The sequence below is a fragment of the Lotus japonicus genome, chromosome 3 (assembly GCF_012489685.1).
Source record: "Lotus japonicus ecotype B-129 chromosome 3, LjGifu_v1.2".
Taxonomy (NCBI): domain Eukaryota; kingdom Viridiplantae; phylum Streptophyta; class Magnoliopsida; order Fabales; family Fabaceae; genus Lotus; species Lotus japonicus.
In genome coordinates this window covers 2,073,522-2,089,683 of record NC_080043.1, presented here as the reverse complement: position 1 = coordinate 2,089,683, position 16,162 = coordinate 2,073,522, and the positions used below count along the sequence as shown (strand labels likewise).

At 35.6% G+C, this 16,162-nt stretch overlaps 4 protein-coding genes and 1 non-coding gene across 5 annotated transcripts; 2 read left to right on the top strand and 3 right to left on the bottom strand.

Moving 5' to 3' along the window:
* The first annotated feature begins 1,133 nt into the window (after positions 1–1,133).
* LOC130742367 (early nodulin-like protein 7) lies at positions 1,134–1,831 on the top strand. The gene is made up of 2 exons (XM_057594469.1): positions 1,134–1,320; positions 1,419–1,831. Exons 1-2 carry the CDS (start codon positions 1,134–1,136, stop codon positions 1,829–1,831), a joined length of 600 nt encoding a protein of 199 aa, XP_057450452.1.
* A 521-nt stretch (positions 1,832–2,352) lies between these two features.
* On the bottom strand, positions 2,353–5,272 carry LOC130749794 (ankyrin repeat-containing protein At5g02620-like). The gene is made up of 3 exons (XM_057603163.1): positions 4,698–5,272; positions 3,818–4,233; positions 2,353–3,523 (listed from the first exon to the last, which is right to left on the bottom strand). The coding sequence occupies exons 1-3, from the start codon at positions 5,230–5,232 to the stop codon at positions 2,459–2,461; spliced, it is 2,016 nt and encodes a 671-aa protein (XP_057459146.1). The 5' UTR covers positions 5,233–5,272; the 3' UTR covers positions 2,353–2,458.
* A 1,844-nt stretch (positions 5,273–7,116) lies between these two features.
* On the bottom strand, positions 7,117–12,036 carry LOC130749396 (tetraketide alpha-pyrone reductase 1). Its single transcript, XM_057602746.1, has 7 exons — positions 12,015–12,036; positions 10,247–10,348; positions 9,322–9,491; positions 9,025–9,213; positions 8,519–8,681; positions 8,250–8,442; positions 7,117–7,493 (listed from the first exon to the last, which is right to left on the bottom strand). The coding sequence occupies exons 1-7, from the start codon at positions 12,034–12,036 to the stop codon at positions 7,352–7,354; spliced, it is 981 nt and encodes a 326-aa protein (XP_057458729.1). The 3' UTR covers positions 7,117–7,351.
* Positions 10,758–10,830, top strand: TRNAR-UCU (transfer RNA arginine (anticodon UCU)). The gene has a single exon. It is a non-coding gene; the product is annotated as a tRNA-Arg (tRNA).
* Positions 12,037–12,795: 759 nt separating the features above from the next.
* Positions 12,796–13,778, bottom strand: LOC130748292 (ethylene-responsive transcription factor TINY-like). Its single transcript, XM_057601475.1, has one exon. It carries the CDS (start codon positions 13,565–13,567, stop codon positions 12,923–12,925), a length of 645 nt encoding a protein of 214 aa, XP_057457458.1. The 5' UTR covers positions 13,568–13,778; the 3' UTR covers positions 12,796–12,922.
* Positions 13,779–16,162: the final 2,384 nt, after the last annotated feature.

Sequence of the window (16,162 nt, the reverse complement as noted above, 5' to 3'; positions counted from 1 at the left end):
CACACTTGGCATGTCTGGTTAGTAATTTCCCCCCACCAAATGTGGTCACAGGTTGGAATGTTGGATTGGTTCGACTTCGTATAAGATAAAATTCAATTGGTTTGATTTCTTTTGTTTTATTTTTTTCAGCAAATTTGAACCATATCGATCTAATTAAGATCATGTTGGTTTTTTTGTACAAGAAGGACAAATAAAAAAAAGCTAACTCCGAAGAGTTAAGACACTCGAGTAATTCGACAAATAAAATAGCTGAGATGAACAGATGAGCCTCATGATATATATGAAAACCAAGCTCAGAAGAGGATCAGAGCTTTGCTGAGAACTCTAATGCTGCATTTCATTCCTGCAAAATATGATGAAGAACAACACTCTAAGAACGCTGAAGCAACAAACAAATTATACTTGTATACACACGAAATGAGTGAACGAAGAATTCAAAAGAAGCAAGATACAATAATTATCCATATGACCATATCCTAACACACATTAAGACCACGAGCAACAACAATCATCTTGGTGTGATATAGGTTATCCGGTTAGAATATAAAAATTTCTTAATTTTAAATTTTTATTCTTTTATATTATCATTTTATAATTATATGTATAAATTTCGAAATTTTGTTACAAGTAAAAAAATTTTTTATTCTTTAAAAAATTTACACATAAATGAAATTAATTCTAAATGTTAATATCTCTTTTAATTAATATTAATTGAAGTGAATTTCAAAAAAAAAATTAATTGAAGTGATCTTAAAACCTGATTTTCATCCGACTACCTTGGCTTCACACCTCATTTCTACTTACATAATTTACAATTGCCAAAAAAAATTCTAATTATACCATGTATTCTCATGGGAAAGAAATTTATTTTTATATTTTAATTTTAAAAAAAGAGTATCTAGAAGCTCGATTCTCATTCGCGCCTAAAATCAGCAACAACAACAACTTGGCACACTCTCTGAGTATAACCGCCACCACTTCACACACGTTATCACCATAACCGCTCCACTAAACCTCACTTTTTGCTCAACGTGCTTCTACATTCATCTATATATACTCTTCTCTGCAATCTCCATTGCTTCACACCACAAACATTGATTGATTTTTGTTCTGTGAAAAAAAAGAACACAAACATGTCATCATCCTTTTTGTTCCTCCTATGTTCTTGTCTCATCATTTTCTTAGCTTCTCCAAACACCCCTGTTGAAGCTGCAATGCAGTTCCAAGTTGGTGGTCACCTTGGCTGGCATGAACCCAATGAGACTGAGTTTTACACCCAATGGGCTGAAAGGAACAGATTCCAAATTGGAGACTCTCTTGGTAACTTCATTCAATATCATGTTCAAAGAGTTGCACTTAGTTCATGTTGAAAATTCGATCACTTCTAATTTTTATGATTCCTGTTCTTGTTTTTGCAGTTTTTGAGTACCAGGATGACTCTGTTCTCAGTGTGGAGAAAAGTGATTACTTTGATTGTGACACAAGTGACCCCATCACTGCTTTTGACAATGGGAAAAGCACTTTCAACCTTGAAAGATCTGGAGCATTCTACTTCATCAGTGGAACTGGTGATCACTGCAAAAATGGGCAAAAGTTGCTTGTGGAGGTTATGTCTCAGCATCCAGGTATCAAATCTCCACCACCAGTTTCTGAAGCCCCTGCAAATGCTCCTCAAGGTTTCTCAGGAATGGCTCCTTCACCTCAAAGTTTCTCAGACAGTGCTTCTTCACCTTCTGATGGCTATGAGTCTTCAGCATCTGTGATGCTAATTAGTTCAACTTTTGTGGCTCCTTTGGTCATGTTTGTTTCTGTGCTGCTGTTAGCACACTGAATATTCAATGTTGTCTTGTTTTGGTCACTTTAGGAAATTTAGTTGTTTTTCCCTTTGTTGATTATTGTTTAGGCATTAATTGCCATTTGAACTATTTTATATTTTTGGTCATAGATTGAGTCTCTCTGATGTAAGTGTTTGCTTTCATGTGGAAGCATTTGTTAGTTTATTTTAATTTCCTAAGACCATCCTGCTTTCAATATTCAAAGTACATTATTTCTAGAGTCTTTCACAATAAATCATTGGCAAATGAATTTGATAACTCTTAGAAGATAAAATTAGAGACCTATATACATAAATCTTCACCAGATTAACTAATACAATAATTTTATTAGACTTCTTCAGTTTAACTTTTCACAATTATCCATAGTATGCCACCAAGATGGATGCTTGTTGTTTAAGGGAATAAGTAATTTTAGGATTTTCTTATTTATTAAAGATAAAAGCTAATCCTATGAGTAAAACGAAGTTGTTTTGAGTCAAGGTATGTGTATCCAAAAAGTACCCATGCTCTACCCAAATTGTACCAAACAATACTCATACTTTTATATCATTCTTGTAGAAGTGGTATTAATGTACATTCTCCTTACACATAACATAATATTTTCACTTAGGGAGCCAAATTAATCAGTATGAATGATAACCCTGCAAATAAGAGCTCTCAAAATCTGAATTTTTACTTTCCTTTTCTGAGTTTGCATCTCCATCAAGGCCTTCCTTCCCTGTCTTTCTCCACTTGGATTTCCTCAGCCAGTGCTCAACCAGCATCACACTAAGACCAATGAATATTGTTCCCAAAGAGCCACCACCTAATGCTATCAGCACAACAGAAAGCCATTGCATCTCTTGACTATGTGGCAAGATCACCCATGTGGCAGCAACGTAGCTGGTTGCCATAAATGCCACAGCTACCCACATGACCTTGTGAGCCATCATTAGTAGTATTGTCTGTGGTTTTCTCCTAAAGGGAATGATACTAACAAGAACAATAACTACAGACAAAGAGGTGAAAAGTGCTACGTTGTTGCTTATTGCAAAGACCTTGAAAGCTGTTGTTTTACCCACCATTGACTTCCCTTTCATCGGTCCGTCTTGGTACACACCACCAGGGGGACTAATACCGGCGGCAAAAGTGACAGTTGCAATCAAAACAGCAACTAATACAACTGTGTTCCTAGCATTCAGTAATGCCTCTTTGTGCATTTCATGATGGTACTTATTCCTCTGAGTATAGTAATGTTGATTTAGATTTTCCACTTTTCTTTTGCTGTGATGCTTGTGTTTCCCTAAAATTGTTGGGGAGAAGTAATATGGTGTATAGGCTCCATTCTCTAATGTCTCACTTACTTGAGGCTGAGGTGATCTAGGGTCTGTGCTTTTGCTAACTTTAGGAGGGCTTGTACAATCATAAGAAACCATGTCATTCAGCACTTCCACTTCGTTAGCCATAAACCTCCTTGACAAAGAAAGCCTAGACGCTGCTGGTGAATGCGAATTGGACTTTTCTATTTCCAGTGAAAAAGATGAAGATTGGTTGAAGCTTCTTTTACCTCCAGCTCGGATAAAAGTGGCTTGTAATTGCCTATTTTCTGCACTGTCCATAGCCTGGTCAAGGATGTCAAGTGCTGCGATCCCTTCACTGTTCCGAGTATTAATATCTAGCTTTGTCTTGATGATCAAGAACTCTGCTATCTACAATGATCATAAAACAATTTAGCACAACTACAGATGTGTATAGTTTTACATTCAAAACAAATAGGCTGTTATTTTGATTTAGGTATATTAATTAAGGTAAGTTCTTTTTCATGGTAGTAGTCTGAACAATATTTCAACAAAGAATTAACTATTGAATGATATTGAAGGAGGGAAAGCACTGAAGTCTCAATTTATTTCTTGTTTTCTTACATTTTTCTTGATTTCAAAAGAGTAAATGTTGAGATTTCTCATGGTAATTAAACATAATGAAAACTCTGAGTAATTTCTCACCTTATGGCGGCCACCTATAACTGCAAGGTGTAGAGCACTATTGCCAAATCTATCTTGACAATGCAATAGATTGGTACCATTGGAAACTTGCACCAAGAATACAAATGCATCATAGCATCCGTACCTCACAGCTAAGTGAAATATTGTCTCTTCTTCTCTTGTGAGATAGTGAAATGATGCAGCACAGCTTGACACAAAGTCCTCAAGGATTGAGACTTTCCCATTCATCACTGCCAGGTGCAGTGGTGTGTAACCATTGTTGTTGTATTGTAAAGCAAGATTTGGATCACGTCTTAGTAGGATCCATGCAATCTCCTTGTGCCCTTTATTACAAGCATGATGCAATAGTGAATTTCCATTGTCGTCAATCACTTGATTAAGCCCTGGCCACTTATTCAACAACTCTCTCACAACATCTGCACAAACAATCAATAGTTTAGGAGTTTCCTTAGATCATCAACTATTTGAATTTTCTAATCCACCCCCTTCTTATTGTTAAGTGATTAATATTACATGATTCAAAAGAGTCAGAAGTTTGACTTGAAAGTTGAAATCAATGCAAAGGTGATTCTAGCTAAAATTAGTTCCCCAATGAATCCTCAGAATCAATTCTTATCGAGTAAAATCACTTTTGAATGACAATATATATATTTGGAAGTTATGTTGGAGAATTAATTTCAGTCGCAAAATCAAAGTTAGAGAGAGCAGCTTCTGTGCTAACCATTTTACAAAACAAATCACCATTTTCATAAATGTAAACAAATATAAATCAGCTTACTTTTACTGTAATCAATTTTATCCATAATCAATTGTGACTACGCTGATCCAAATATGCGCTAAATACAATTTACAAAAACTTGCAGAAAACTCTCATGCCTACCTGTGTGCCCTCTTGATATAGCAATATGGATACAAGTTTCATCAAAGCCTGCTACTTCTAGCCCCACCATCTCAGATAGATTCAGCAGGAGATTCACCATGTCTAGATGACCATGGCTGCAAGCCACCAAAAAAGCACTTTTACAAGATGAGTTCAGCTTACAAGCAGCTGTTGGATTGGCCTCCAACAGCAACATTAAGACCTTGACATTCTCTTGTTGGCAAGCCTCATGAATTGGAGTCTTGAGTTGTTTATTCTCAGCAAAAACCATGTCAGGGCACAACCTGAGAATCTCAGACACCATTTCAGTGCAACCATACTTGGAAGCAAGGTGTAATGGAGTGCTGAATGAATCTTCCGTTTTCTGATTAAGTATTTCTTCATTCCCTTTAACTAAGCTTGAAAATGTGGTTATGTCATTTTTCCTTATTGCTTCAAAAAACTTTGGATCCATATTCCTGGGTTGAAGCACCTTAGCAATAGTACTCAACTTTGAGGAAAATGAAACTTTGTAGTAGGGATCGATGAGGAACATATAGACTATAGAGAGTATAGACTTTTCAATGTTTATTATCTAGAAAGTCAACCTGTTTCCATATATCAATTTACCGAGAAGCTTCTTGGTAGACCTTGTCTATTAACATGAAAACATTGTCTTTCCATGTATTGATTCAATTTGTTTGTGGCTGTGGATTGAAGAAGGAAGTTTCCTGACTCTAATGATTGAAAGTTAAACCATTCTAGACGTCAAGATACAGGTTATTGGAGTTTGTTGATGTTGGGGAGAGTCACGGCGAGGACCCATGGGGCAAGGCTGAGGGGAGACACCAAGGAGATTCTGGACACCACATCTTAACCCAAAACCTTAAGGCATTAGGTTTATGGGTCCATCTCCTTATAAACTCTCCCTCTCACCTTGACTTCTCCGATGTGGGACTTGACTCTGACACTTGATTCCAACAATCTCCCCCTCAAGTGTGAGTCCTTCAACCACATCACCCATGGTCCTCCCGTCTGCGGAAGCTATCCTCAAGTGTGAGTCCTTCAACCACATCACCCATGGTCCTCCCGTATGCGGATCCACCTTGCACCGCCGTTCGCTGCCAACGGAACCCGCCGCCTAGCCACACTGCTAGGAAGACTTTCGACACAAGGAGCCGTCATGGTCCCACGAACCATCGGCTCTGATACCAGTTGTTGGGAGCAATAATAGAAAAGAGAGAAGAGAGAAAGAAATATCACACAGGAGTTTTTAACGTGGTTTAGAACACAATGTGTGTACCTACGTCCACGACTACACTAGGTAGTAATATTTTTTTGGTGTGTATAATGCTTACAATGAGGTGCTTATATATAATAGGAGTAAGTCAACCTCCTCCTTATTCTAAGCGATGTAGGACTTACAAATAGACTACATAAGCGATGTGGGACTACAAATAGACTACATAACATAAGCTAAATAAACTTCAAAAATGCTCTTTGATTTGCATCTAAACGGGTAGAATATCACCCTTTTCCAAAGTCTAGCAATTTTAACATGCTTCTTTATCTAAAAGAAAATCAAAGGCAATAACATTGAAATTTGGCATGAATTTACCCAAAACTCAATAGTATTATATTTGACCTTTCCTTCTAGTCCTAGACTTCTGACTTAACTGTGATGACAATGACTGGTGTTGAGGAAGCTCACAACAACTTGCTCAAACTTTGCAGGGAAAGAACATATCAAAACAACATAAATTCTTAGGCCTTAAATAATGGTCAAAAGATTCCTGTGGGTTACTTATGCAATTCTCATATCATTTTTTTTTCAATGTATCTCATAGCCGACAACTATGAGACCAATCCCCTCAAGGAAGCTCACCACAACTTGCGCTCAAACTTTGCAAGGGAAATAATATATCAAAACAACATCAATTGTTAGGCATTAAATGGTCAAAAGATTATTGTAGGTGACTTATGCAATTCTCATACCATTTTTTTTTCAAGCCGACTGCCATGAGACTAATCCCTCGAGACTCGGAGATTGCATTAAACGAGTATGTATCTCTTAACAAATTTTTCTCCATAAACACCGCCCAAAATCGGACCAAGACTACTTAAAGAGCTCAACTATCTCTACTACTTAACGTTTTGCTTCTTACACCATTTCATGTACATTACTTTGCTGAACATATATTTTTGGCCTATATTTTTTTATTATTAGATTAATTCCCCTTTCTCACAGCATAATATGCCGTATAATACAAGATAGAAAAATTTGGTGTAAGTCTGGTTTTTTTACACTCCGCTCGCTCAAAATCAGCTTATGATCATCTTCTCCCACAGGCAATTTTTTGGGACCTAAGCTGAGAGTTCCTAACGTTTGGCCTAATTCCCAGAATTTGGAGGTAACATATGTGAATATAACTTTAAATTGTAACATAAATATTACATATACCTTGCAGAAATTTGATACTTGCATGTGCATTCTACTAAACACTAGCAGAAAATTATTTGAAGTGATTCTATCCAAGGTTGTATATTAATTTAATTTGCTGTATATAGAGGGAAGGGGCTTAAACTTCTTTTATTTTATTTTGGGGAGGTTGGACTTAATCATATTATTTATCATTTGTATTTAGAATACAATTATCATCTAAAAACATGGAAGCTCATTTGAATTTGAGATGGCCTTGCTCCACAAGCGATGCAATGCAATCATCAAACATTTCTTCAACAGACTTAAACTTGAATCCCAGGCTGCTCAGTTTTCCGATGTTTAGATCATAATGTGGCCTATCTAGTTTCTGGAACCTGAAAATCAAATAAAGGATACTTACTACATTATGCAAAAAAGAAAAAAAAAATCAAAGCTGTTTTTACTTTTTAGATTTTAGTATTATAATTGACTTAAGGAAATTTGTTTGTTCACATCAACTATAGAGAGATGGAGATAGAAAATAAAGAAGTGGGCATATGATTGGTGGTGTAATGGAAAAAAAAAAAGAGAAATAAGAAGAAAATGAGTGAAATGAAGAAAAAGTAAAGTGTGAATATATTAAAATTGTTAGACGTAATAATCACAGTAAAAAGGCCAGTTAATTGATCAAAGATACACTGTGCGTTTAGGTAAATACCTTTTTTTTAATAATTTAGATAAATAACTTAATCACTTATTTCAAATGGTAGCTCTCTCATGTTCTCTCTTATTTAGACAATTGTGTTGCCCTCTCTTTATTAAGCACTAAAATGCTAATTTAAAAATCCATTACTGTTATCTATCATGACATGACAGTTATTACATTGAGCTACCACTTGTTGTTCAATTATAAGAGAGGACAACAATTAGGAAAAAAAAGTTCAATTTCAAAACTCCTTATTATATGTCGTGACATGAAACTTATTACCCCAAACAATAATTTTATTATATTCAATTATGAGAGGATAGCACTTAAAAAAAGGTTTTTCTTGAATTCAATCTTAATGTTCACACTCATGATTAACAGTTTAAAACCAGTGTTTAATTGTACTTACGGTTACTTAGAGTGCAAGTGAGAAGCATTAACCAACCTTTTTGGGATAGGCAAGCTAGGATAACGTGTTGCTAACAAGGCAACCAAATCGTCATTATCCATGACTGTAGAGCTACAAAGGTATCTGCCATGGGAGGCTTCATTTTCAAAAAGAAGAATGTGACAAAGGGCAACATCATCAATATGAACATAACCCATTCTTCCATGCCATTGAAATTTCTCTGTTTCCCCTGTTAATTAATTACAACAATAACCATTACTCACAGAAAACTTACCACCTTATAGAGCACAGTGTGTTTTATTTACCTTTGAGAAGGCCTAGAACATCAGATGCAGTAGAACACAAATCTGGTGGCAAGCTTGGTCCAATGATGAATGATGGAAGAACAGTCACTAAATGTATTCCATTCTCTTTGCAGTATTCCCATGCTGCTCTTTCTGCTTGTGTCTTTGACATTGGGTACCATGCCTTCAATACATGTTACCAATTAGAACTATGATTTCTTATGAAAAAAGTGACCAATTAAGGCAAAATTAGGATTGTAATTTAAAATATTGTTGTAATATTAACTCATAGGATCCTCTCTTACTTTTACACTTTCAAATTCACATTAGAGAACCTTAATTTATACAATCATGATAATGAACCATGCCGTAAAGGGTGATACCGTTCAATATACACTTTTGTGGCAGTTTTTAAGGATCACAAAGTGAAGGTAAAAAACCATCACAAAGCTGAATGTCACCTAAGATTGTGCGCGGTCCAAATCTTTTATGTATATTGTATGATCACTTAAGCATTATCTATGTACCTGCAGTTTCTCACATAATTCCAAGGAGCTCCAGGAAGACTCATCTAGAGGTATGTTTGGATCAAGATCCTCTCTTACTCGAATAGTTGAAGATGATGAGGTTAAAACCACTCGAACAAGGGCCGGGTTCTTGCGACATGAATGCAGCACATTTAGCGTACCTTGGACTGCAGGTTCCACAACTTCTAACTGTATTTTTGGATAAAATTGATACTTAGTGTAGTATGCATGTTGTGTTGTGATAATTTGGATAAGTTTGTAAACACAGAGAAAGAGTATAGACATATTATATTATACCTTAGGATCTGAGATATGCTTTAGGACAGGAGAGGCAATGTGGAAGACACCTTTGCATCCCATGATGGCATTGTCGAAGCTGTTTTCTTCCATTAAATCGGCTTGAACAAGTTGCAGTCTTTCTTTTGCTCCTTCTAGCTTCCATAAATGTTCAACTTTCTTCTGCTTCCCTGTATGTGCCAGTGCCATGGATATGTATGAATGAATGAATGTCTTTAATGTAATTAACATGTATATGCTACATTGTTGAGCATGTATAAATTGAGAATATATTTGAACATAGTAAAAAAAAAAAGCTCTCAGAACTCATTTTCATTTGTCATATGCTTAGCCAAGTATATAGTCTTAAGTCTTAACAAAGGGAAAATCTAAGGTGCTAGAGTAATACTAGTCTAGATCACTTATAACTAACCCAAAAAAAGAAAAGCACAAACTATTAGGTGAAAATACCTCAATGGATACTAAAAAATGAGAGATTTAACTTATTTACTGTGCAGAAAATTATAAACTCACACGCTCAAGTTATTTGAGTTGTCCGATCAAAAGAATAGAAAGCTCAGATTTTCATCAAAATATTCCTTGACCGTGTGAATTAGGATTTTCTTCAGGAATCCAAATCTGGTTTTGGATGGGAGTTGTGATTGACTAGTTAATATGAGCTATTTGATCAAAGATCGGACGACTCAAAAGTTTCATAGAAACCTGATGGCTTAGATAAACTTGAAATTTAAAATGTCCGATGTTGATCAAACAACTCATATCCCTTGATGGTGAGAATTTACTCCTGGATATCCGAATCCGGTTTCGGGTAGGAATTGTGATGAAGTAGTTAAATTAATTTGATATTTGATTGATGGAAATTATAAGAGAGCTGTACAAACTAGTTCAAGATTTTGATGCAAGAGAGAGGGAGAGGGAAAAGAACCTAAATCTCTAACTGTTCCAACAACATGATAACCAGACAAAAGAAGTTGCTTAATAAGCCAAGAAGCTAGATAGCCTGAGGCCCCTGTCACACAAACTCTGCCTTTGCCATTGTGTTCCATGTCACAGCCAGTAAATAAGGTAAGGGGCAATGGCTTTCTTTCTCCTTGTTATGAACTGTTAGTGTATAAGATAACCCATATATAACATTCATGGCCTCCTCATCCCTCACAAGGATAATATGATCAAGCTAAGCTAACTTCAACTCTCTGGTGAATGAGGCATGATCTACCTATCCTTGTCCTACCCCTGCTCCTAGTTTCATCAATGTTGCAAGTATTAGATATTTAGATCAGTAATTCAATAGGTAAAAGTTCACAATATGGTTTATGTGTCACCATAATCTAATAACTCACCCCAAAAACTGATTTATTTAAAGGAATTTTATATTACATATTCTACCATCTTAACATAACCATTATATAAATTATGTTTCAGCATTACTATCAGTGGCGCCCATGGCCTAATGGATAAGGCGCTTGACTTCTAATCAAGCGATTGTGGGTTCGAGTCCCACTGGGCGTGTGTTTTGAGAGCTTCTTTTTTATTGCTCTAAATTTTTTATTTTTAATCATTGTGAGATAAAAATTGTCGTTTTTTTGAAACTGCTTTTAAATTGTTTAAACACACTTAATCCTCAACTTGTTTAATGTACCATAATTTTTAATGCGTATATTGATTATCAAATCAATAATTTAGAAAATTAAAAAAATAATGAAGCCTATTTTTAACGTCATTATGTTCTAATTAATTACATATATTATCTTCTTTTTTTATTGAATATACCTATTATTTATTTTATTTTCTATTTTTAAAATTTAGAATGAAACAGTTTTTTTTGAACGTAATTTTTTTAAAATGAATCATTGAATATAGTTATTCAAAATTAGTCTCAAATGATAGCTCAAATTGTAAGGGCTAGTTGACATATTAGTTGGTGAGATTAAAATGTTAAGATAAACTTATTTAAATATAACCGACAAAAGGATGGATGCACTAATTGGACTATGTAATGACTAGACAGGATATTGCTTACACCTTTAAATGCTTTATATTATTCATGTAGCATGCATAATGTAGTCTCAATTATTGATAAGATCATAAGATGGACATGCTTTTCTACGTTCATAAGTCAAATGAAACAGGGAAGAATTGCTTAACTAAACTAATGAAAGACAATTATTCCTGTTTCAATTATTTATTTGTATTTTTTTTTTTTGATAGGCTTATTTATTTATTTATTTGTATATGTTTGTGAGTGATCAAGTCGAATTTGTAGGGTTACTTACTTAATTATTATGGTTACAGCCTTACAAGTGGTATAGATTAGCAATTAAGCAAAGCAATAAAAACTACCAAGTACCAACTATCGAAGAAATCCCAAAATGCTTGGTGATACCTAAATTGTTCAATCGTTAAATCATAATTTTTTATAGTTTCAAAAAAAAATTGTTTTTGCTACACTTGGAATAAGTCAATCATTTATACTGAAGCAGGCTTTGAAAAATCAAGCATATTATTAACTTAATCACATGTAAAAACCATAAAAGAAATGAATGATGAAGACTCTAGGGGACAAGAACAGAAGCAGTACATAAGCAGGACAGTTACCCACAACCACATTTTCAATTGGGACACACAAAAAAACAAATCAAAACATCAACTTTAATTGGAGGTTTTCAGACATAAGTGGCAAAAACAAAGCCAACTTCCAAGGCTTTTTGTGGACATCCAACCCCAATTAGTATCAATTATGGATTCTCGGTATGAATGATAAGTGAGTGGATGAAAAGGTTTCCAGAAAGAGTATACTGTTCATTTCAAGAAAAAAAAATGATGTACTCAATTAAGTCATTGGATTTCTTATATATAAAATTTGATAATATTTGAGTGTTATGTTAATTAGACATTCATATCCCTAATAATTTATTCTAAATGATAGCTCAAGTGGTAAGAGGTAGAAGAATGTGAGGAGAACTTCCAATGAACAATTTCTAAATAGAATAACTTATATTTCTGATGTACCAAAAAATCCCTAATAAGTTATTGATTCAAGTATTATGATTCTTTTTTTAAAAAATCAAACATTCAAATATAAAACAACTTTCAAAATGAGACCATTATTAACTAACTAAAATAATTTGTTTAAATTTTCACAATTAATGTTTTGAGATTTCAATTTTTTTATTTATAAATGTGGTGCCTTAAGTTCCCTCGAGCAGCTATTAAATAAGACGAGTCTCACTTGTGATAGTTTTAGTTGGACATTATTAAATAAGACGAGTCTCACTTATGATAGTTTTAGTTGGACAACATAATGTCCGCTTAGTAGTTGTGGAACCTTCGGGCTGCTCGGATTATATCGACCCTACTACCATTTTAGGCCAAATGAAACAACTATACATTATGAATTTCTCTTTTGTCCATAAATTAGAAGTAAGTAATCTCAAAATCATGAAAGAAAGAAAAAAACACTATACACATTCACACTTTAGTTAGCAAAGAGTAGAAGGAGGGGATGGAATTCAATTGAAGGTATATATTACAGTGATGGATGAGATGAGACAATGCCAAACACAGCCTTAGAAAGATAAGAATCTCATTTCTCATCTTTCTATCACACCCATTTGTCCCAAAATGGAATGCCATACTCAGAGCTATCTATAATAAAACCCTCAAGCTCTTCAACCACCATTTCTGAGTCAGAGAAACTTCCCATTGGAGGGTACACCCAAACATTCCCCGAGTCAGTGGATATGAACTCAGTCCCCGAGTCAACTGAGTCAAATATCTCTTCAATGTTAGGAAGTTCAACAATCTCACTCAGCTCAGAAACAGAGGACTCTGTTTCAGACAGAGGAGATGTGTGATCGAGCTCCACCATGGCGGCGGCTTCTGCCGCCGCAGCTTGGATGTCACGTGGAGTACACGTGACTGGTCTGGGGAGCACGTGAGCGATGTTGGGGAAGTTGAGGGTCGCAGAGTGGCCCTTGATGCTCAAAGCTGCAACATCATGTGCTCTTGCTGCCATTTCAGGGGTGGCAAAAGTTCCAAGCCAGATTCGTGATTTCTTGCGTGGCTCACGAATTTCAGATACCCATTTACCCCAGTTGCGCATTCGGACACCGTGATAAACCGGGTGCTTGCTGCATCCTCTGCTTCTCGTGGGCATGCTCTGTTTTTCAGTCTCTGTTTTCTGCGATTTTGAAGTAGGTTTTGAGGAGTTGCTTCTACAAGCATCGTAGAATATTGTTTCTTTCATTGTTGATTCTTAGAATTCGAATGTTGTTGTGGAGAACAAATGAACATTACTGGCACTAGTGCATGATAGAGTTAGAGGGAGAGATATCATAGGAGGGGTGTGTATTTGAGTAGAAACAGAGGAAGGAAACGTTCTCATATAGTGTATAGCGACCCTTAACCTAACAATAATACATTCCACTATTGACATGGCAAGTTAAGGTTTAGAAGTACAATGGGAGAAAATGAGGAGAAAAGGAGAAAACTTTATCAATAATAGTAACTTGGTTAAAAGAACAGAATTACATCAAGAATAGCTTGGATTCTTCCTTTTCTTGTGAAAGATTTATTTGGACTAGTGTCAGGTGTCATCATGTATGTAGTTATGGATGACCGACAACGTTGAAGGGATGGCAATGGGCACATTGGGGACCCACAAAAGATACTCATAATGAGTAAAATAAAAATTCGCTAAATAGGTATGAGGTTAGGCATGAGTAAATATCCGTAAAAAATAGTGGATATAAGAGCATCTCTAATGGTAGAAACTTATTTTAGGACTTAACTCACTTTTTGTGGGCCCAAATTGCCATATATGATTTAAGACACTCATAAGACCATTTACAATGAGGGTGTTGAGAGAGGGGGGTTGAGTTTTGTTGAGATAGTGTAGTGGTTTGTTGAGTTTTGTTGAAGATGATGTGGAGGAAAGAGGTGTTGAGGGAGTTCAACATGTTGAACCTGACTTCGGAGGGCCACGTGACGCGATTTTGTTGGCAGCGCCAGGCGCGTGCAACACGCGCGCAGATAAGGCGCGTGAGCGCCAGAAGGGGAGAGAGAAAAATCTGACGCAGAAATGGATAGGGACGCGTATCAGCTTCTGATTGTTTGTTTGGATTTTTATCATCTTAATCTTTTGAACTCAATTATTTCATTGCAAAAAAAAATTATGGAAATTTTTTTTTAACCAAAATTAATGATTTTTTTCCTCTATAAATAGAGACTTTGTTCGTTTGATTTGGACACAGGAAAAAAAAAACCAAAATTTTCACTATTATTATTACTTTCTATTAGCCTTTGTCTTGAAATGGAATCTAACAATTACCATTTCAATACTCAGAATTCTTCTAAATACCCAGTTAGATACCAAAATCCCAACAATTATTAAGATCCAAATCAATTTTCCAACTACCAAAATCCCAACAATTATCAAGATCCAAATTAAGTTTCCAACTATCAAAATCCCAACAATTATCAAGACCCAAATCAATTTTCCAACCAACGTCCTCAAAACATACATAATTTTGTTTTTGCACCAAATTTCAACCAGTCATTCTTTGTTCGAAACTTTCATCCACATCATGGATCTATGATGAGATATTCATCTCAAACACCCCCGTTTAATGGTTATATATCAATGGTGAATGAAAATTTTCCGAGTGTTGGTGCACCTGAATTTCTCGAATTTTCAACACAAATAACTCTTGGTGGCATGACAGCTGCTAATGAAGTCACTCCAAGTCAAGAGGATTCAACTCCTAAGAGCAAGAAAACCCAGACACCAGCATGGAACACAGAACAAAATTTGGTGCTAATTAGTGGGTGGATTAAATATGGAACAAGCAGTGTTGTCGGGAGAAACCAGAAAGGAGAAACATATTGGGGTCAAATTGTTGAGTATTGTAATGAGCATTGCTCATTCGATCCTCCGCGCGATGGAGTTGCATGCCGAAACCGTTTTAATTATATGAACAAAATACTCGGTAAATTGATTGGCACTTATGATGGCGCTAAGCGTTCTCAAGGAAGCGGTTGGTCGGAGAATGATATTTTGGCAAAAGCGCAGGAATTATACGCAAGTGGGAAGAATGTTCAATTTACCTTGATGGCAGAATGACACGCTCTCCGTGATCAACCACGTTTTTATAGTCAAGTAGGAGAAAATGGTGGCTCGAGAAGTAGTGGATCTAAGAGATCTCACGAGAGTGATGCATGTGGCTCAAACTCTATAGGATCAATTGCTCGTCCAATGGGTAGGGAGGCAGCTAAAAAAAAGGGTAACGAGAAAAGCAGAGAATTTGCCTTGGAGGTGGTGGACAAAGAGTGGGTTGAATACAAACAATTCAAGGAGAAAGAGCTTGACCGATTGGACAAGATAACCTTGATGCAACAAGAGGTTAACCAATTGATGAAAGACAAGACTCACACTAAGAAAATGAAATTGTATCTAAAGCTAAGTTCCGAAGAGCATCTCGATGACCGTAAGAAATAGTTATTGAAGCAGTTGTCCCAAGAGCTATTTGGAAATTAATTTCAATCGAGTATTTGTCTGTATTCAGTCAAACTTGTCAGTGGTGTCAAGTCTGTACTGTTTGCTTTAATAATTTTCAAGTGGTGTCAAGTCTGTAGTGTTTGCTTTAATAATTTGTCAGTGGTGTCAAGCCTGTAGTGTTTGCTTTAATAATTTTCAAGTGGTGTCAAGTCTGTAGTGTTTGGCTTTATGGGTTACTGTGTTTGAATATGTACCACTCAATTTGAATCTAGTCCTTATCCGATAATTAACTCTAGTTGATAACTTATTTCGAATCCGTCAGTGTCCACCATTCAATGTAATTAT